This window comes from Protomyctophum bolini, assembly GCF_963924005.1.
Source record: "Protomyctophum bolini genome assembly, chromosome: 9".
Lineage (NCBI taxonomy): Eukaryota > Metazoa > Chordata > Actinopteri > Myctophiformes > Myctophidae > Protomyctophum > Protomyctophum bolini.
In genome coordinates this window covers 43,113,519-43,135,573 of record NC_137870.1, presented here as the reverse complement: position 1 = coordinate 43,135,573, position 22,055 = coordinate 43,113,519, and the positions used below count along the sequence as shown (strand labels likewise).

Sequence of the window (22,055 nt, the reverse complement as noted above, 5' to 3'; positions counted from 1 at the left end):
TTGGTATCCCAGTGAATCAATGAATAGTGACTACAGGATACCACTCGTTTTCAACATTTTACTGTCATTAATATGCCTGTTGTGGAAATAATAATAAAAAGTCACCCCATTCTGTGTTGCCTAGAACTGGAGGTCTGGAATCAGTAACGGTAACAAGTACATCTCGGTGACATCACAAAGCTGTACTTCATAATGTTACTGTATTTTGAATACAGAATCGTGAAAAGTGACATGAAAGTGTCTGAGAACGACTGACATAGAAAAACATAGCTTTTTCAAGAAAACAGCCAGGTTTCAGGAGACATTTGCAGAATCGTTCCCAGGTCGAAATGGGCTAAACTATTATTAAAAATGCACTTTAACTCCTGTGTGGAGTTTGCATGTTCTCCCCCGTGTCCCCTAGTGTAGGTACCCTCACAAAAAACATGCAGTAATCCTGGTCACTAAACTGCCTCCCCCTGGCCAGCCGGGGGCACCTGATGGAGGGGAAAGGAACTGGTTGGAATAACGTGTTCCTTCCACGCGCTATACGTCTAAACCAGGGAAACTCCCCCCTTGTCAGGTGTAAAAGGAGCAACTTGGACACTCAGGCATGAAGGAAGCGTGAGTTCAAGTCCGTTGCTCTCCCCATGTCCCCCATATATGGGGGACTAGGTTGGTGGAGGGTGTGTGTATAGAGCCCAGGATCACATTAGATGATTGACACAGGGGTGAAAAATGGGTTACAAAATCGTGGGATAAAAAAATATATTAAAAATGCACTTTAGAGTCAAAGCATGGAGTTTCTGAAAGCGTGTGTTTAATAATTCCAGGGCCATGACGAGGAAGAGGCAGTACGGCGAGGTGGCCAACCTGCTGCAGGGCGTGGTGAACGTTCTGGAACACTTCCACAAGTACCTGAGCATCCCTCAGATCAGACAGCTCTCTGAGAGGTACAGTAACTGACTGTGCACGCACGCACACACACGCACGCACGCACGCACAGTCGCACACGCAGGTACTCTCCAACCATAGCGTATACTAGTGTATGCTTGTTATGATGTATCGGACAGATATTCATTCAAATAAGTTCTGTATTATTTGTATTAAGTTAATTAGTTTACAAACACACACACACTCACTCACACTCACACAAACCGTAGCACCTTTAGCGTTTAGCTTAACCCATTTTTGGGGGCCGGGAACCCCTTTTGGTGCTTCAAGCATTCTGTTATACTTTTGCTATTTTTGAAAAATTGTAAAAATGTGGCACAGATCTTTGAATAGGTATATATTCTTTCAGAGCGAACGTTTTTTTGACACCAGGCCTAAATGCTAAATGGTTAGTTTGCTGGTCATGCTACATGCTACAGTTTGCTGGTCATGCTACATGCTACAGCTACAGTTTGCTGGTCATGCTACATGCTACAGCTACAGTTTGCTGGTCATGATGCTACATGCTACTATTCCTCCAACGGCGGTGCAGTCAGTCACACAGAGGTATTCTACAACTTGTCATCTGAACTGTAGACAGGTGGCTACAGTATGTGTTGGTTATCATATCCTGTGTCCTGTTTACACGCACACACGCTCACTCACTCTCACACACACGTGCGCACACACACACACACACACGCACACGCACACGCACACGCACACGCACACGCACACTCACACACTCACAGTACCAGACAGTGGCCTTGTGGTTAGAGTGTCCGCCCTGAGACTGGGAGGTCGGGGGTTTGATCCCCGGGCGGGGTCAAACCAAAGACTGTAAAAATGGGACCCAGTGCCTTCCCTGCTTGACACTCAGCATCAAGGGGTTGGATTGGAGGGTCAAATCAACGAATCAAATGATTCCCGAGCGTGGCACGACTGCAGCTCACCGCTCCAAGAGATGGGTCAAATGTGGAGAACAAATTTCACTGCGGTAACGTGTGTGACAAATCGAATGACTTGACTCTCACACACACACACACACACACACACACACACACACTTTTCTGTGTTAATGTAAAAAGTGTGCAAAATAGTGGTCGTTACAAACCTGCGTGCTTGGAATTTGGACTTGAAACACACCAAGTCAGAATACATGGAAGATTCATATTTAAGGTGTGACTGAGGGGAAATGCATGTGGTCTGTCCCGGCCGGTGCATGTGTGTGTGTGTCTGTTTGCAACCCTAGGCAGTGCTGGCAAGAGCATTAAGTATTTACAGGGAATAGAACCTCACCCAAATGCTTTAACCCATTTTGGGCAGGAACCCCTTTTTGGTGTATAGTTTAGCTATTGAAGAATAGCAGATCTACAAGCTCATAGCGCGCCACCGATTGGCGCGCTACGAGCTTGTAGGTCTGCTATTTTTGAAAAATCGAAGAACGTCTGACATAGAAACAGCAGAAAACTGTCGGGATTCAGAAGACATTTTAGAATCTGATCTCAGGCCCAAAATGCTTTCAAATGAGGACAAGCTGGCCAGCGCCGGTTCAGAGCAACTCTTGACCCTCTTGTTTTGACTGAGGTGTGGCAGACAGAACCAACATAACAGCTGCATGGAAGGACTGAGTCCTGAGTCTGGAGGAACAGATGCAGAGATCAAAATAGGGTGCATTTTGCGTCCCAAAATAAGACACCAAAGACCTCTGCATCCACGGGATGCACTACTGTACTACTGTACTGTTTTTTTTTTATTGTCTCCACCAGGCCGAAGGCATGGGGAGAGAGTATGTTTTGCAGTCCGTCCGTCCGTCCGTCCGTCTGTGAACAGCTAATCTCCGGCACCGTTATCCCGGTCGATGCCAAATTTTGCACACGCGCTCCCTGGATGCCAACGATGAACCTCTGCCCCAACATTTTCCAGAACGGCCTGTTGTAGCGCCACCAGGAGGGCGCTTTGTGCAAAACACGCTTTTGGACAGTACACTTACAGATTTTGTCCAAACATCACGCTAATTGGCATACAGTCTCCATCCATCCATCCCGATTGGCTTCCAAAGTTCGCAGGAGTGCTCGGATTCAAACAAAATGCTGCAAATCATGAACACATTGTGTGATTACACAATGCCCAGCTTTCCGGGTTTGGGTGAACACAAACATTGGCTTGTGATTGGCTGATCACCCCATATAGCAATGCTTTGATTGGCTGAGCAAAAGTACATATTGAAGCTAAAAGTGAGGGCAGAAAAGCAACGACGGAAAAGTGAGGACGCAAATTGTGATTGGCCGGCATGAGGATGTCTGATTGATAAGAGCGCCCCTCACTTCACACGGGTGTGATTTATTTTTAGATATAAATGCTGGCTTGAAACCTCTCAAACAACTCATCTTCTTTAACCCATTCTGACCTGAGATCAGATTGAAACCTTGAAACCTCTCAAACAACTCATCTTCTTTAACCCATTCTGACCTGAGATCAGATTGAAACCTTGAAACCTCTCAAACAACTCATCTTCTTTAACCCATTCTGACCTGAGATCAGATTGAAACCTTGAAACCTCTCAAACAACTCGTCTTCTTTAACCCATTCTGACCTGAGATCAGATTGAAACCTTGAAACCTCTCAAACAACTCGTCTTCTTTAACCCATTCTGACCTGAGATCAGATTGAAACCTTGAAACCTCTCAAACAACTCGTCTTCTTTAACCCATTCTGACCTGAGATCAGATTGAAACCTTGAAACCTCTCAAACAACTCATCTTCTTTAAAGCAATGTACACAATTTAAAGAAATACGAGTCAATTAATAAATGGTGAATAAATACATAAGCTTAAGCAACACAATATAGTTTATTGTTTTATCAAGGTGGTACTGAACAGATCAGTGCAATTTTGTAGCAACAATTATAGGAATATATTCAGGATAGGTAGCCTATAAAGGACCTTCTGTATTTAAAAAAACAATACTTTCAAACTGCACAAAATCGCGCGATTAAAATGTGTACATTTGCATTATTTCTTTCTATAATAATGAATTAGAAATAAATCAGTAAAAATCACTGCCCTAAATAAAGAGATTTTTTTTGGGGTGAACTATCCCTTTAAGATCTTTCAACCTGCTCTGCTAGCTGAACATCTGAACAACATTATTCATGCATATTCATACATTTAAAACATATTCATGAATATTCATACACTAAACACATATTACTCCAGAAATATAAAAATGTTCAAAAAGATAAAAAATAGCATATGTACAAACTCAGAACACGCTCTCTGAGCTTAGAGCGGCTATTTTATAGGGACTCAAGTAGTTAAAGTTGTTCCCAACCTGTGGGTCAGGATCCCCTGGGTCCTACCGTCCACAGATTAATGAATGAATGAATCTATTTTATTTGTCTAGCACCTTTCCAAACATAGTTACAACGTGCTTTACAGACTAAAACTAAAACAGTAATCATAAAAACATAAAAACAACAAAGCATCAAAACATCAGAGACAATAAAACATGAAGAAAATAACAGGTCAATAAGACAATTTAAAAACAATATTAGGAAAAACACTTGGCATACCGATGTGTTTTTAAAAGCGTTTTAAAAGAAGGCACTGATTCTGCTAATCTAAGGGCCAAGGCCAGGGAGTTCCAGAGCCGCAGATGACAGAACATTGAAAAATACCAATAAAAGAATTACAGAAAAAGCACTTATCACTGCATCAAAACTAATGCAACAAACTATACTATAGATAGGAGCCAACAGGAAGCACGCACATCTGCAGAAATGCTACAGGTGCTGAACAAGAAATATACGTACAATGAAAAGGAAGGGTTGTCCGTACAGTTGTGCGGACAACCCTTCCTTTTCAACAAACTATTCTATAACATAAGAAAGAGGCAACACTTGTGAAAATCACTGATGTACAAGCTCACTTGTATAGCAGATGTACAAGCTCGCATAGCGTCAGTGTGCATGGCACCAAGCTGTGACAGCTTGGATATCTTCTATCTTTGAACGCTTGAATCTAAAATGACACGTGCTTTCCTGGTGTTAATGCTTTAAAGTGGTTAAGGCTACAACAGTTTGTACTCAGTGGTCTAAAGTAATTGAGACTTTCACTTAAGTACAATTTTGCTGTATTCGTACTTTACTGAGTATTTCCAATTCAAATACTATAATTATTTCTACTCCACTACATCTAATATTGTACTTTTACTCCACTACATTATTACGGTAACAAGTAACTTCAGCCCAATATACATTTCGATCATTTGATCTTACTAGCTAACATTACTGTGAGTCTGACGCATCGAGAGCTTGTAGATCTGCTATTTTCAAAAAAGATTTTTTTTAGACATTTGAAAACTTGAAATTATGGACATTCTACATAATGAGTACTTTTACTTTTGGTACTTTAAGTAAATCCTAATGCCAGAACTTTTGTACTTGTGAAAGTACAAAAGTATTTGAATACTGCAGTATTGATACTTTTACTTAAGTAGAAAGTACTTTTTCCACCACCGTTTGGGTTTATATGATCTTCACTACTAATTACTACTGTAGCAGAACACGGAGCTGCAGTTTGATCAATGACGTGAAAACCATCACTTCTCGCAGATTGAGTACCTTCCAGTTGAACAGTCCTCATTATACCATGTTCCATGGCGTGCATAGTACGCTGCACAGTCTCCATAGTCATTGGGATATCCACTGTGCCAGTACCTGCACAATAAACAAGAATGTATTGAACCACATGCACTCAGTCACTCACATACAGTGACTTTGATAGAATTACAATATAAAAACATGTTAAATGTCTCACGTTGTTGTCAGTGGTGTTCCATCCAGCCACGTCCAGCTGCCCCCAGTCCTGGTCAGACCAATCCATGTCAAATAACCACCAGTCAATCCATTGATGAATACCTGATTATTTGTACATGATTGAATCATCATTAATTGTGTATCCAATACATTCACTTCTTCACTATAATCATGGAATTAGGTCACATGCAACTATGTGGACAATCTGAGAACCCATTGTCAAAAAATAAAGGAAAAATATTTCCTTGAGTCGTATCTGGATGATAGACACACACACACACACACACACACACGGACAGACAGACACACACACAGACACACACACACACACACACAGTGACACACGGACACAACTAACCTGTTCTTCTCCACTGTTAACGACCACCAGATCAGCTCCTAGACTCTGACATTCGTCTCTACCTCCCTGCCAGGTTTTCCCTCCAGTAGTTCTGTTGTAACAGCTGCATCCAAACTTCTTCCATCCACTGGGACACGACTTGTCTAAAAACATCAAACAGGAGATTTACTGATGGATTTTCAATGTACCGATAATGAATTCTAACACATAGTTGTAATAATAATAGTAGTAGTCAGAGATGTAGTGGAGTGGAGGCAAAACTATTCATCTATTATATCAATGGTGTTTTCTACTCCACACATTTACTCAAGTAAACTTTTCTGGTATTTGGACTTATTTGTACCTTTTATTTGTACCCCTTTTGGTGTTGGCATTATGTTATGCTTTAGCTATTGAAAAATAGCAGACCTACAAGCTCGTAGCGCGCCACTCGGTGGCGCGCTATGAGCTTGTAGATCTGCTATTTTTTATTTAAATCGAAGAACGACTGATATAGAAACATAGCTTTTTCCGAAAACTGTCAGGATGTAGAAGACATTTTTAGAATCTGATCTCAGGTCAAAATGGGTTAAATATTTCAATTTTGTGGTAGGCCTATGTAGCATTACGTGGAAGCGTGGTGGATTGAACCCGGGGGACGGGGCTCCCACTCACCAGACCAACGCGCAGCCTACCGTGCCAATAGGGCTGAGCCCGATTAGCAGCACTGTTGCAGGCTGGGTCTCGGCTGCATGGAGGCTACACCTACTTCCTACTACTACAAATATTGTAGTTTTTACTCCACTACATTTATTTGACAGATTTAGTTATACTTTATATATTTAGATTTTTAATATTAAATCTATTTCAGCAGCCATCCCCATTGATGATGTCATTGGTAGGCAGGTTTCTGAACTGTCCACATAGACAAATTATGCCATGTTATAATGAGCATTAGTGACGCCGATATATTATATAAAGATGAGATTGAAAACAGGTGACGTGCATCTTAAGAATAATGATTGTTCTATGATAGTTGTCATACACCAGCAGTGATGAGCTTACTCAGAATCTCTACCTCTATATCCCAGATAATAATTAAAATGTCAACATTTTTAAGTTATTTTGTATCCTCTCTCACCTGCTGTCTGTGTCTTCAGCTGGTTTACTTCACTTTGAAGCTGGTCCTTCTCCAGCGTCAGGTTGGTGTTGAGGGAATTTAGCCGGTTCTTCTCCAGCGTCAGGTCGGTTTTCTCCAAGCTCAGAGTTTGGTAGTTGGACTTCAGCGTGTTATGATCATGTACCAGGGTGTCGTTGGCCATGATGTTACTGCAGGGTGAACGATCTGCGAAGGACAGAAATGGATGATAAAGACAGTTATTGCTACTGTTCATGATGAGGTCAAGCATCTGTGGTGGAACCCTTTATTTGAGAAGAAAATCTCAGCGTTGTTAATTATCCTTTTTTCATGTGCATTGTCACTTGTCAACACTACTTTATTCATCATACTTTTCAGATGCATATTATGCAATGCAGTAATACAAAAAGAAACTATGAATTTGATTACAAAAATATATAATAATAATCAACATTTTGGGTTAAAGCTGTGGTGGCCTTAATTGTTTCCTGTATGCATCTACCTTTTGTCCAGCACCAGCGAGGAACTGGATGTGCGCAAGACTTCTGCTTTTTAAACAAGGCCTTAATAGTTGTCACAGCTAGAAAATGTCAAGCAACAAACTCCATGCAATACTCACAGCTCACGCCCAGGCCTGTGATCACACCCAGCCGTATAAGACACAGCTAGGCAACAAACTCCCTGAGTGAGTGATGTGGTAGTTTAGTGACGTGTAATACTCACAGTAGACAGCCTGGGCTATGTTGCCACCCATCAGTAAAAGACACAGCGTCACCATAGCAACAGCTCTGAAAGGCCTTCTCCCTGTTAAGACAAAGACAAGATAAGAGTAAATGCCGTTAGCTAAACCCTAACCGGACCAAAGTACTTTGAAATGACCTCTAAAATACTTTTACACATAAGGTGAATCACTTCTATAACTGTCCTCGGCCTCACATTCTTTGTCAAGACTGGAAAAGCATAAATATATGTAGACGGCTTTTCAAGGATGAGAGGCTTGAACTATTGACAAGTTAACAAATGGTAACTATCTTGATTATTACTCTTAGAGTCCTTGATTGGTTTAATGAAAATGGCACTTACTGTATCATGATTTTTAGTAAATTATGTACTTGGTTAATTCAGTCAGCACACATGCACACACACACAAACATATACATACTGTGGGAGGAGGGAGGGAGATCATTTAAAGGCCGGATGACACGGCCCTCTGGGAGACTATTGAGGCTATTAAAACTAGCATCTTGGATTATGACGTCGGGTCGGGAAAGCTCAATTTGACCAATGAAATTGATCTTGTATCTGGGCTAAGGGCAGAGCTGCTCTGGGCTCTGCGAGTTAGCATTCCCGGTGGCTATCAACTCATGCTAGTGGTTTTGAGGTCACTTTTAGCTTCATAGCTGGGTGAAAGTTTCATTAAAAAAAAAAAAAATTCGCTCGAAAATCTTCGTTACAATGACATTGAGTTGACGTGTACGTTTAAGGGTAAACTGTTGCATAATCGCAATTTCGCACTCGGAGTCCCATGCCCCGGCGGCCCCAGCTCTGTCTCCCCCCGCTGACATGGCCTCAAACACGGCTAAGTGCTGAACAGGGCTCCGCAGCACGGAGCCCTGGAGCTTCACAGGTTACCACTGGTCTGTCTGTCTAGCGGGCGCGGCACTGCGCCGGGCTAACCTGAGCCCTCTCTCTCTCTCTCTCACACACACCGATATGGGGGGGCGGTCTCTCTCTCTCTTTCTCTCTAATAATAATAAAACGCATCACAGCGCGACAACTTGTGAAGATTAGATATATTCGAAGAGACTAGCATTTAGGAACCACTGGAAAAAATAACAAGTATCCGTGCGCAACTTGGAGCTCTCCAAATTGTCACGTATAGTCACACACCTTTACGGGGGTTGGGGGGGGCGCTTGGGCCAAGAGGTGTTGTTGGGCATTCAAATGCTAATAAGGTGGCTTTTGTTCTGCTGCCAGGTAGAGAGTATAAATGTTGCATACAGTATAGTAGTCGTACAGGCTTTATTTCCGTTTGACTATACGATGATGAAGCCAAGAACCTCCAGCCAAGAAGAGATTCGTTCAGTCCATGTGTAACCGAGACCTAACTAGGCCTTGTCTGGTCTGTGAGAGTGCCGAGGTATAGGGACAGGGCCTATAACCTTGAGCGCAGGTGGAACCGGCGGTCACTTACTTCATTCTAATTAACCCCTGCGTAGGCATCCGGTATTTATGGCGCTGGGATGTCGGGGGTGATGTCACCCCTGACGTCCTGGTTGTGATGTCAGAGAGGCACTACGTTCCTTCGTAAAACTCCCCCTTAGTGAAGCTGTCAGCTTCGCTATTCGTTTCCTCTGGTCATTGTGGCTGTAGCCGGCAGCTTCCCTGGGGCTCGAACAGCCGCGTCATGGGCAGTGTGTAGGTGCGGCTGCGACCGGCTGCGACCGCGTCTGGGGCTTCTTCACGAGGGGCGACTGGTCGATGTGGAACCGGGGATTGTCGCTGAGCGGTTTGGCTTCGCGACAGGTGACTGGTGGTATCGGGCTGGCCCATGGGGAGGGCGATCCGGTGTCCGAATCAGGCATGGCTCGCAGGCCTGGAGTCCAGGGTGGCTCCTCTTGATCGGCGCCGAACTCGCCGCTTCCTCTGGGGCGGCTTGCGTCGCTGGTGTTGCAGATTGGATGCAACTCTGCTTTGGGGCCTTGGCACTACGGTCTGTAGTGCAGATGGGGAGTCCTCCCTCGAGCTCCCCCCCTCACACCCATGGCGGCCATCGCCGCTCTGGGCTCTGGTCTCGTGTGCGAGAAGGCTTCCTTCGGACCCTGCCCTGAGGTGTGTTGAGGTGCTCTCTCAGACTCTGTCAGGGTGCCAACGGGCTTATCGTTCAGGCTGCGAAGACCGAGGGGTCGTCGGCGCCGCTGGGTGGTGGCGGCGCATCAATGCTGGAGGTGAGCTGCGCAGCGATGCTTGGGCCGCTGCAGCGTATTCATCGTGTCGGCGTGCGCTGTTGCTGTGGTTTGTTCCGTTTGTTCCTCTCCCCCCCTGCGTTATTTCAACGCAGTGGCCTTGGTGCGTCCTTTATAGGACGAGGCTGGAGTGTCGGACAGCACTAGGCTGCGGAACGCCGACTTGATGGGGAGTCCTCGGCGGGACCTGTTGGTCAGTGGGCGCCAGGGCCATTCGACCATTTGATGTTCGGGTCGTAAAGCCGAGCGACAAACGGGCTTGGCGCTCGGGTCGTAAAGCCGAACGACAAACGGGCCTGGCTAGCATGGGGGTGGCGTCAGATTTGCTCTAGCGGCGTGTGGGATCGTGTCCAGCTAGCGGCCGCTGGGAGTGTCCAACCAATGACTGCCAGGGATACAGGCACCTGCTGTTTCATGACTGATCTGAGGCTGGGCAGGCCGGGGAGTTCGGCCTTGGCTGCACGGGGCCTCGTTAGTGGTCCTGGCGGGTTGCCAGGCTGGGACGTGCTCGGGTCGATTGGTACCAACCAGTCGTCCCTTCGATAGGCGCTAATCTTCTGATTGCCCGCGGTGATCATTAGCGGTTGCTTGGGCCGTGCCGTGCCGGTGTGATGAACAACTGCGGCTGTCAGTGAGATTACCAGAATGGCCAAACCTAGCCGGCCTAGTCTAGTCGACCTGCAGGCTTTGTTCGGTTTCATCTCGTTGATCTGCAGCGGCTCTCCATCGAGCAGGACATTGTCGCCTCTCCTGGGCACCGGGTGGGATGTCTTCCCGGTCTGCTGCTGTAGTGCATGCACATGCTCGTCTCGAGGCGAGTTCACACAAAGGACAAGGTGGAGCGTGGCGACTTGGCCACTCATTGGGGCTAAGGTGGTGCTCCCCTTGTTCCCTGTCTGCGCGATGCTGGGTTGCGCGATGCTAAATCTCTTGGTCTACAATTTACAATTTACAATTTAGGCATTTAGCAGACGCTCTTAATCCAGAGCGACTTACATTAAGCAAGAACAAAAGCATGGGAATACATCACATAAAGACATTTATCATGAAACATGCGTAGCTAAGAAAGTAACAGTGGAATATCTATAATGAAACTATACATATAAGCTATACATCTATACTACTATGCTACACATATGTACTATGACGTGCTATGACTACTAGAATTGCTATCTAAGGGGGTGGGGTAAGTGCTATGGGCCATGATGGAGTCTGAAAAGGTGGGTTTTCAGACTACGGCGGAAGATTGGGAGTGATGCTGCAGTTCTGACTGCAATGGGAAGTGCATTCCACAGTTTTGGAGCCAGAAGGGAGAAGAGTTTGGGACGTGTGGAGCGTTGTCCCGGCGTTTTTAGTGAGGGTACTTCCAGCTTCCCTGCGTTGGCTGATCTGAGTGAGCGGGAGGGTTTGTAGGGTTCGATCATACTTGCAAGATATGGGGGAGCCATACCTTTGGTTGCTTTGAATGCCAGCATCAGGGTTTTGTATTCTGTGCCTCTAGCGGTGTGCTCGCTCTTGGGGCGGAGACGGAGGCAGCCTTGGCTGCCAGCGTTGTGGCGGTTAGAGTTGTGCTTGAGACAGACGTCTCGGCCGTTGGCACTGTGGCAATCGGCGCTTTGGGGGCGTTCAGGTCGTAAAGCTGAATGTCCTCGGTGGTCGCTTGGCTTCCCTCGAACTCTCCTGAGTGGAGGTTCGCTGCCAGCTTTCCCTCTTGAGTGACGGAGTGGCCGGGAGTGCTGGCGCCGCGGTCGACCATGTCGAGGCCGGGGCCGATCTTCCTCCCCCCCCGTCGACCGTAGCGTCGGGTGCTGGCGGAGGGGTACCACGTATGCTGCTGTCTCTACCCGGTGAGGCAGAGTGCTCACGGGCCTCGTTGTCCGGGTGCTGGATTCCAACATCGGTGGACAGAGTGGGCTCTGCGATGTAGCACGCTGGGTGGGGTGGTGTGTCCACTGGCTGTGCCGCGTCCTGAGCGGGCTGGGCGGGGGGTTCGCCGTCGTATGGCGCGTCCATGTGGTGGCCACTGTTGGATCCGTGGCGGTTGGCGTCTGGGGGCGCGTCGGCAGGCTCCGAGGGCGGAGCTGGGGCCTGACGGGGCCCGTCGGCAGGCAACCCCTGCGTAGGCATCCGGTATTTATGGCGCTGGGATGTCGGGGGTGATGTCACCCCTGACGTCCTGGTTGTGATGTCAGAGAGGCACTACGTTCCTTCGTAACACCATGCTACAATTCGGCTCCGCCGCCGCCGGCTAAAACACACCCTAACTACTATCCACGGAAAACCCACCAATAAGCCCTTATCCAACATTTTAATTAATGAATTCATTTAAAATTTTCTCAAGCCGCACAATTTCACTGGAGCGCAGCGCTTATATGCACGCAGACAGCACATGATACAGGCCTACATGTCCCGTCCCAAACACTGAGGACAGTGAGGAGGTAAAGTAAACTATATAATGTGGCAAGAAAAATAGATTCCAATTACTTTTCGGTGCGCACTCACCATGAATCCAAGCAGAGGTCCTCACAAGTATAGGAAAGGTAAAACACAGCCGCCACACAGTCCCAATGGCCCGTTGCGCAAAAAAGTTGATATCTAACTTTGGCTATAATCAGCCCAATCTCAACCGATATAATATATAATATATAATTCCAAATGGTATACACTCAATGAAATTAATGTTTTCCATTTTTCATGGGCGTATAAGTCATAGAGCCAGAGAAAGGACAGATATGGTATAAGCACTAAGCCCTGTTAGCCATGCAGCCTATTATGTTTCATGAGCTGTGGTGGCTTGCACTCTCTCAATTAGGGATTTTCCCAGTGGTGAATTTCACTGATGTGTACAACCTTTATTCAAATAGTTGCAAATGTATTATTTAAAAAACTGAGCATATATGTTTGATATAAAATGGAGAATAAGCCTGTAGTGCAGTGCACTGAAAAGCAGCATGGGGTGTCTATGCGGTAACAGGTGCGCTCGCCCCTTTTCCAACCCCCCCCGAAAAGTCGCCCCGGAATTTCGAAAAGTGAAGACGGCTTGCCCCAAAGCCATGACTAGCTCGCCCCCAAAGTGTGGTTATCTCGCCCCACAGCGTGGATATCTCGCCCCAAAGCACGGATATCTCGCCCCATGTTTATTTTACCGTATGTCTCATATTAGAACCTTTAGAATCAATGTTGTTTGTCAAAGGAGAACATTTAGAACCAGTTTGTTGTTGTTGGTCAAATGAAAATGATGCATGGTACCCAGGGGGCAAACCACCCTTTTTTTTATAGGAAACCTGCATTTGCCATGACCTCAAAGGTTGTCCACCAGAAATAATATCTATGACCCCATAGGATCACAACCTATATGGACAACCCGGTCAATGTTTTGCTGGAAATCCAATATGGCCACCATAATATTAGCACCCAGAAAATAGGTTTGGCTCTAACTTCTGAACCAGATGAAAAAATAGGTATTCCGTTGAGTCTCTCATGGTCAGAAACCATGAAATAGACACCAAGTTTGCATTTCTAGCTCATCTGGTTCAGAAGTTAGAGCCAAACCTATTTTCTGGGTGCTAATATTATGGCGGCCATATTGGATTTCATGGAAACTTGCAATACAAAAAACGTTCGTATTTATATCATTGATCAACCTGTGAAGTTTCGTGAAAATATCCCTCAGTTTAAAATGTTGCCCTATTCACCCCCCATTATAACTAATAGGGGCTAATATTGGGGCGGCCATATTGGATTTCCAGCAAAACATTGACCGGGTTGTCCATATAAGTTGTGATCCTATGTCCTATGTCATAGATATTATTTCTGGTGGACAACCTTTGAGGTCATGGCAAATGCAGGTTTCCTAAAAAAAAGGGTGGTTTGCCCCCTGGGTACCAGTGTAACGTCGTTAGGTTACTGGATTACTGCCCATAAAAAGATTCCCTTCCCGTTAGATTAGATTATTTAGATTAGTTAGATTATTTTCCGTTATTTTCCGTTACCAGACAATTAAAACCAATTTTTTTTTATGCTTGCGCAAGTTGGTTACATTGTATTAGCCCTACTGCCTACCGTCAATGCGCCGCATTATCACGGCCCGGTTAAAAACGAGAATGATACACACCATGAACTGACCATAGACAATATCCCCTTTACAGCTCTCTTTATTAACGAATATAAGTCGCCACAATCGCCAGCCTATACACGTAGGACTGGACAGAAAGAGCTAGTGCAGAGAGTACAGACAATACCATACTAGGCTGTTGCGCTGCGCTCTGATGCCCTCTCCACGCCGCGCACGGCGCACCGTGGCCCATGAACAACAATAACAACTCCACGTGGACCCACGACGACCCACGTATGAATTAGATAGTTTATAAGAAATGGCACGGCGGCCATCCTTGCAGGCAGTGACAGTAACATAATGAGAATCCTGTAGGCTGTGTAACCTGTTCATTTTGGGGGGCATCATCAACAACAGCCTGTTGATGATGAATGATACTATGAAACTTAACAATTAATTTACTAGTACTCACCTAATGACGCCGCCACGGAGGATATACCATGTTTAACGTAATTCCAAAGTGTTTAGCCTACATTGTTTAAGTCATAGACGCATGCGGTTTTTATGAACTTTGGCTAAAAGCATGTTGTTTTTATTATTCCACCACCCGGCACCACTACCACTGTCATGGCTGCTGCCTACAACCGAAACAACTTCCTCTTCCTCTTCCTCTCTCTCTCTCTCTCTCTCTCTCTCTCTCTCTCTCTCTCTCTCTCACACACACTCTCTCTCTTTCTTCCTCCACCTCCTGCTCGTCCTCTTCCTCGTATTCGCGTCGCTGTTTTCTTTTCTGCCGGCGGGGGTGATGGAGGAGGTGAAAACTCCTCCACAAAAATCTCCAATATTTCTTATTGTGTGTGTGTGTGTACACACATGCCCAGTTCAATGCGGGGACCAGATAGGCTCTGTGCCCCGGCGGTGAGAGGGGGCAGACGGGCTAGACCAGGGGTGGGCAATTATTTTTCCCAAGGGGCCAAATGAGAAACATAAAATATTTTGGAGGGCCGGGCCAAAAGGCTGAACTTAATTATGCATGATATCAATTTTATTTCTATATAAATAGCAGTAAATGGCATTGTTTTGCAATGCAATGGTAAACTAAATGTGAAACATTTGACTCAAATTATAGGCAGAGTGACTATTTTACATCATGATGATGTACAATAAGAGCACCCCTCACTTCACATGGGTGTGATTTTTTTACTTTCTACTTGCAGGCTTGAGACGTTTCCTTTCCCAGTTGAAAACTATGTTTTTGTTTAAGTCCTGTAAATACTAGCATTTTCTTTTAACAATGAGAACATTAAAGGTAGCTCTCTTAATAGTTCCATTCAAAGGACACTGGAGGTGCCACTTTCACAACCCATGGTGCGCTGCTTACTATCGAGAGATGAGTGTTAAGTCACAACCATTAAACAACGACGTTCTGAAAACAATAATAAGCCAACCATGATACTTTCACCTAGTATGACGCAAAAAGTTACCTCAAAACTAGTAGCCTTTAGTGCGCTAGCCACTCAGCTCGCCTAGTAAGGCTGCAACAACGAATCGATTAAATCGATAATAATCAAATTAGTTGCCAACGAATTATCTTAGCGATTATTATCGCGGGTGTTTTTCAACATTAAAATGTAACATAAAGCTGCTTTCTTTTTACCGTTCAGTAACGGCACTAGGCTGAACGAACAATATGCAACTTGCATATAATGCAACGGGTCCGTATAAACACAACACAAGATTGTCTTGAACGTGACCGCGCTCCGCATCTACCCCTCTCTCTCCCAACTTCAGTCTCCCCCCTCCCACACACACACACAGAGGGCCGCGTCAGCCAAGTGGCTCTGTGGCTGCGACGCGGTCAAAACAGCTGATCTGCAAACTCATCAACCGGTTGCAAAATGCCCCAAACAGGTCCCAAAACATGTAATTTGTGAGCACGGCCACTGTCCATATTTGTTTGTCTTATGACAAAGAATGCTCCCCGATGTCTGAATCTGTGAGCTTGCAGGCTGGCTACGACGAGCACTATAGCAGCTTGCTAACGATCGTTAGCTCCTCAAATGTGTTCCACCTGTGCGCATTGAAGTGGGCACAGGGCAAAAGCAGAATATCTGTGAACGTTTTTGCTTAACAATGATTTATTCAGTGCAGTTTAACTTTGGCAATATGTGATACTAGAGCCTAGACCCTAGAGAACATGCCAATATGGCTGCTAAATAAGAACGGATTCCCCTATCAGCTAGCATGCTACTTGAAACTTGTGTGCACACTGTGTGTGTGTGTGTGTGTGTGTGTGTGCGTGCGTGTCCACACAGACTGTGTAGGACAGTGGTTCTCATAGTGGGAGTTCTGCAGCTACATTATAGATAGTTAGGAAGTAAACCAAGTGGACCCTAAAGGGTCTGTAACAGAGTACAAAAATTGTCAAAATTGATTTTACAATAGAAATTAAAATATAAAAATTGGGGTCCCAGAGATGGAAATGGAAAGAAAGACAGTCAGCTATACACGGTCAACATTACAGTATCATTACAAGTAGGAATGGCAATGAAATCAAATTGGATAAAAAAGGGGGTAACATATTAATTTTGAAGGAGTATTCATTTTTATTATCTTTATTGTTAGTTACAACATGCCTAAAATAACTTGAAGCTAATTTTTTTAAGTAATTGCAAAAAGGTGCCATAATCCGATTCATCGATTCATCGTTTAAATAATCGGCCGATGAACCGATTATGAAATTAATCGTTAGTTGCAGCCCTATCGCCTAGATGCTAGGTCACGTCAGAGCCTGAGATATAGTCACGTGCCGTTTGAAACCGTTTTCATTCAGACCACGTGATGTACCTTATCAGCAATGTTAATCTCGGGCCGTGACATCCCCCCCACCTATGGTTTTAAAAGGTTTAAGCGTGTTTGTATTGTTGATTTTTAGTCTTAGTAATATCTCTTACCAGACTTCTTCTTGGTCCGAAGATCTCCATAGATGGCATCGGCTATCTTGTGCCGATTAAGACGCTCATAATGTCCTTCTTCAGACATTTCTACATTAGTTCTTCTTGCAGTGACGGTGGTTTCATTCTCGTAGTCTGCATCGTCTTGGACCTCGATGTTTTCAGAATGCCTCGCTACAGCCATCTGTACCTTTATGACTTAAATTCTTCCTGCAGGAGTATATATATACATCTGCACTACCCTAAACGATGACAGCACTGTTATTTTGACAGCTCACACTGTATGCACACACCCACCCACCCACCCACCCACATACACGCACACGCTCACACACCCACCCACCCACACACACACACACACACACACACACACACACGCTTATGCAGTTTCCCTGCTATCATGTCATGATCTCTCTAAAGTTACACAACACACAACTGTCCAGTTTTAAGAACACCAACACCAACGATGTTAAATAAAAGTTCAATGACAAATAAGGACACATTTTATTGAGCTGACAGGTTTTAGTCAAAATGATGTAGCAGGTATATATATAAGATATACAAGTGAATGAATGCATTCCACCAAAGATCCCTCACATATTATTTATTGACACTTTTATTTTGTAATGTTTTGTGCAATAGATCGTTTTGGGAGCATATGTGTCCTCACTCCTTCCTGCTGTGACGTCATCCACCTGTGTTTACTTCCACCTCTCTCTCTTGCTTGAAGCCAGACATATCATTGGTCCGATATCTCAAACCCTCACCCTAACCTCCCACGGGGCAGCAGCACACCTAAACCCAACCTTAATGCAATTCATAATCTGTCTATCTTTTATTGATAGGTTACTTTGATCAATATGCAAAGTAACTCAATAAATCAATCAATAAATCAACTGGCAACTTAAAAGTTAAAAGTACATTTGCAGGCGGATAAATATATGAAAAAAAGAACCCTACCCTAAAACAATTGTAACAAAATGTTTCTCAACTGATTTATGTAGTATTAGGTGTCCTTGATAACATACTAAAAGTTTAACAAAGTTTGACCACCCGAAAGGTGTTATTTTCAAGATGGCGTCCAAGATGGCCTAAAAACCATTAAAATAGCCTAACTCCTTCATTATTCATCCTAGACAAGTACTTTTTGTGTCTAACCCTATGCTTTTGGGCTCTAGGAGTCCATTGAACTTGTCCTAATTGCAGAGATACAATTAGATAATTGTGAAATCCAATATTGTGTTTGTGACTCTTAAACCCCTCTGAAATAGTCACCAGTTTCAAGTTAACTAAACTAAATATTTAATAAATATTTATATATATTTTTGGAATAAGGTTTCAAGATATCCTCAAAACACAACAAAACTAATAGTCACAATTTGCAGTAATTCAGAAGGTTGTGACAGAGAATATTGTCAGTTGATAGATAATAGCCTACTGATTGAAATATTGAAATATTATATATTTGGATAGCTCTGTGGATAATATTTGACTCAAACTAAATAATTCATCTTTGACTATACACCCCACCCAAAACTAATTTATTGCATTATTTACTCTTAGTGCAGAGTAGTCAGAACCTAAAGCTCGACCGGGTGCAGAAGGGAGTATGATAGGTGGGGTTGGGTGAGGAGGTAAAGGGGGGTCCGGACTAGGGTTGGGAACCGGAACCGTTAAAGACCCAACAAATCCCAACGGTTCCCTTAACGGTTCCTAATATTATTTTCTCCCCTTTTTATTATAACTAACTTTTCTTTTTTTTCTTTTAGATGCGGCTTACGCCTTTTATTGGTTTTTTGAAGGGACAGACAGTAGGCTGACGGGAAACGGGAGAGAGATGGGCGAAGACATTCAGTAAAGGCCGTGTCGGGCTCGGGAGTCGAACACGCGGCACACTGCGACTGGATTACCAGTCGGGTGCCCAGACGGTTACGCCACCGCCTGGGCCTATTATAACTAACCTGACCAAGTAGCCTACTTAATAAACACAAATTCAATGATTGTATTTGCACTTTACAATTATGAGTTGGCACTATTATTTAAACTTCACCACCACCAGCTAGCCACCACGACAATATCATTGTTGCAATTTGCACTGTATATATACAGTACACATTGCAATAATTATATTGTTGTGGTGACAAATGTTGTGTCTTTAATGTTCAGATTAATTTAATAGAATTTTTTTCTCCTTGTTCCTGTGCTTTTTTCTGCAAACTGTTTATAAAGTAATCAATGTATGGAGGTATATATGCACCTAAAGGCTGGGCTCTCAGCAGTTGCGCGATTCATTTAGAGCCAAATAAAAAGCAATTGAATTGCTTATAGGTTGTAAAAATAAGTGCAGACAAATAGATTTTTATTTAATTCTCGGCTCTATAGTTAACGTGATTCAGACAGAAAGACGTCGAGTCATAATAAAAAAAGCTCTGTAGAAGTTAGTAGTTTTTATTCTCTAACGTTATTCGTGTAGGCGTATAGATTTTGAGATGTTTCCTCAATGTGGACGTGGTGCAACTGGAGCGAGTTGCAACATCCTTTGCAGGAAACCATGGCATTGCATATTATTGCACTTTGCGCGCTCGGCCTCAGAGTCATTTCCCTCTCTGTTAACCACACTCGCTCCGCGGCGGTGACCGCTCGCTGAATGCACAGAACAGTTGGTATGTGATGCCATAGTTTCCTGCAAAGGTTGTTGCAACTTGCACCAGTAACGTTGCACGTCCACATTGAGGAAACATCTCAAAATCAATACGCCTACACGAGTCACAAGATGAATCTACTCAGTCATGTAGGTGGGGTGACGTCACCCCAGTAACTTGGCTCTGCATGCATGCACAGACACAGCGGAGCTAAATTACCACTGATGAGAACCGTTTGGGGAACCGTTAATAAAAAAAACTATGGAACCGGCTCCGGATCCGCAATGTCGGAACTGGGTCTGAGATGCACCCGGTTCTGAATCCCAACCCTTAGTCCGGACTAGAGTTTAGTGGGCCTAGAGTGGTGGCTATAAGACCTCCACATGTTGCAAGACTGTCAGGCAGTCGTGTCCTTAAATGTACATGTATGCTGGTCCCAAATGGACCTCCTGCTGGCTCCTAGGTCTGAGCTATAGGCGCTTAGAGTGGGCATGGGTATACAGAAGGGTCAGACCCACATAGTGGTGGTTATAAGACCTCCACGTGGTGCATGATTGTTTGTTTGTCAGGCAGACAGGGGTGTCCCTATATGTCGGACTGGCTCACAGGAGAGTTGGTGTCTGGTTGGTGTCTGACCATTAATATTACTGGGGCCCCCAGTGACTGATCATTGTGGCGCAGAATATCCTCTCTCCTCTCTAGAACAGCTACTGTAGTATGAAAAAAAGTGTATTTATATTGGCCACATGGCATCCTACGTTGTCATTTAGTGTGCCCTAAACAAACATTAAAGTCCATAGTCTTGGCTGCCACATGACTTAAAAAGCCATGCACCCCTCAAACATGCATTCTGACCATTAGGTCAATGCAGAAAGCAATGCTTGTTTGTTGGATAGCAGCAGAAGTGCGACACTCCACCACCTGAACTATATACCAAGATACACAGTGTGATAGCTCTGTACTGACACACATCTCTCTAGTCTCTAGGCCCATGAGGGGCCATTTATCTCCACTGTATATCCCCACTGAGGAGTCCATCTTCCCCATAGACCAGACAAGTGGCCAATTGGTCCTACTGAGTGTGTTTGGTGCAAAGACACTCAGCGTTGTGAGCTTTTATAGATCGCCTATTTTCACAATGTTTGTCCCGGCACACAGTTTGGGAACCACTACCCTATAGGGGACTTATTTTTATTATTATTAGTAGTATTGCCAGACACCTTTACAAACAAAATGGTGCAGACATGTATCTGTACATTTCTTCCATGATTTGTGTAATATTCCCAGTCTAATGAGTCTATCACTTGGCAGGTGTGCTTTTTCAAACGTCACATGACAGTACCGCCCAGTAATAATGAATGTATTCCTTATTGTTATGGTATCAAAATAAATCTCCTGAAAGCTTCAACAGAATGTGAATTTTGTATAGGTGATACATTCACCAATCCTGGGCAGTACGGCATTATAGAAAAGGGAAATGTCCTATTACACTGTTATAACCTTATATAACCTTAATTGCTTTAATATATCACTGTACATGTAATTGCTTGACTATAATTTATATATGCTAATTGGATTCCTAGATAACCAAAACATAGGGTTAGACACCAAAATTACTTTTCTAGGATGAATAATGGAGTAATGGTATTTTAAGAACTGGCGGCGGCCATCTTGAAAAGAACACCTTTCGGGTTGGTCAAACTTTGGTAAACTTTTAGTATGTTATTTAGGACACCTAATACTACAAAAATCAGTTGAGAAACCTTTTGTTACAATTTTTTTAGGGTCAAACCATATTTTTACCCGCCTTAGAAGTTTAATGTATCAATAGAAATGTACAATCCTGAGTGTGAGTTTTGCAGTTGGTCAGATTGCCAACACACACAAATATTAGAAAATATACTGTAAATTTACAATGTTTTTGTTTAGTTGAATCTTATAGAAACACTGAATCATGTTTAAGGTGTTTGTGGAAAGTAAATCTTTTTCAAGACTCATTTGTAGAAAAAGAACATTGAATGTCAAATAGTTCAGTCCCCGATTATAATACGACCCCGTTTTTTTAGGATATTTCTATTGGAAAAAAAACATAGCGGTAGTCTTACATTCAGGCCAATAGGGTAAGTACATGCAGGTATTGTACTTAAATCTGGTTATGAACATAATCAACCTCAATACTTGAATATTGAATATACAATAAAAATATGGTTATGTACATCATCATTATACATCA

General features: G+C 43.9%; 2 protein-coding genes across 4 annotated transcripts in view; one reads left to right on the top strand and one right to left on the bottom strand.

The window, feature by feature from the left end:
* Positions 1-22,055, top strand: part of vps53 (VPS53 subunit of GARP complex) — an 87,531-nt gene that overhangs the window by 21,793 nt on the left and 43,683 nt on the right. For all 3 annotated transcript variants that reach the window (XR_013964605.1, XM_080772264.1, XM_080772263.1), the window contains exon 7: positions 813-932. Coding sequence is in view for 2 of the 3 variants with exons in the window: in XM_080772264.1 (XP_080628390.1) it covers positions 813-932 (120 nt within the window). In the remaining variant the exon portion in view is untranslated. The remainder of the gene's footprint in view (positions 1-812; positions 933-22,055) is intronic.
* Positions 5,439-22,055, bottom strand: part of LOC308321231 (uncharacterized protein) — a gene marked incomplete at its 5' end in the record, with an annotated part of 31,046 nt that continues 14,429 nt past the window's right edge. Inside the window, 4 exons of the mRNA XM_080772070.1 lie at positions 5,439-5,632; positions 5,733-5,833; positions 6,090-6,232; positions 7,210-7,413. Of these exons, the coding sequence (XP_080628196.1) occupies positions 5,515-5,632; positions 5,733-5,833; positions 6,090-6,232; positions 7,210-7,413 (566 nt within the window). The 3' untranslated portion in view covers positions 5,439-5,514. The remainder of the gene's footprint in view (positions 5,633-5,732; positions 5,834-6,089; positions 6,233-7,209; positions 7,414-22,055) is intronic.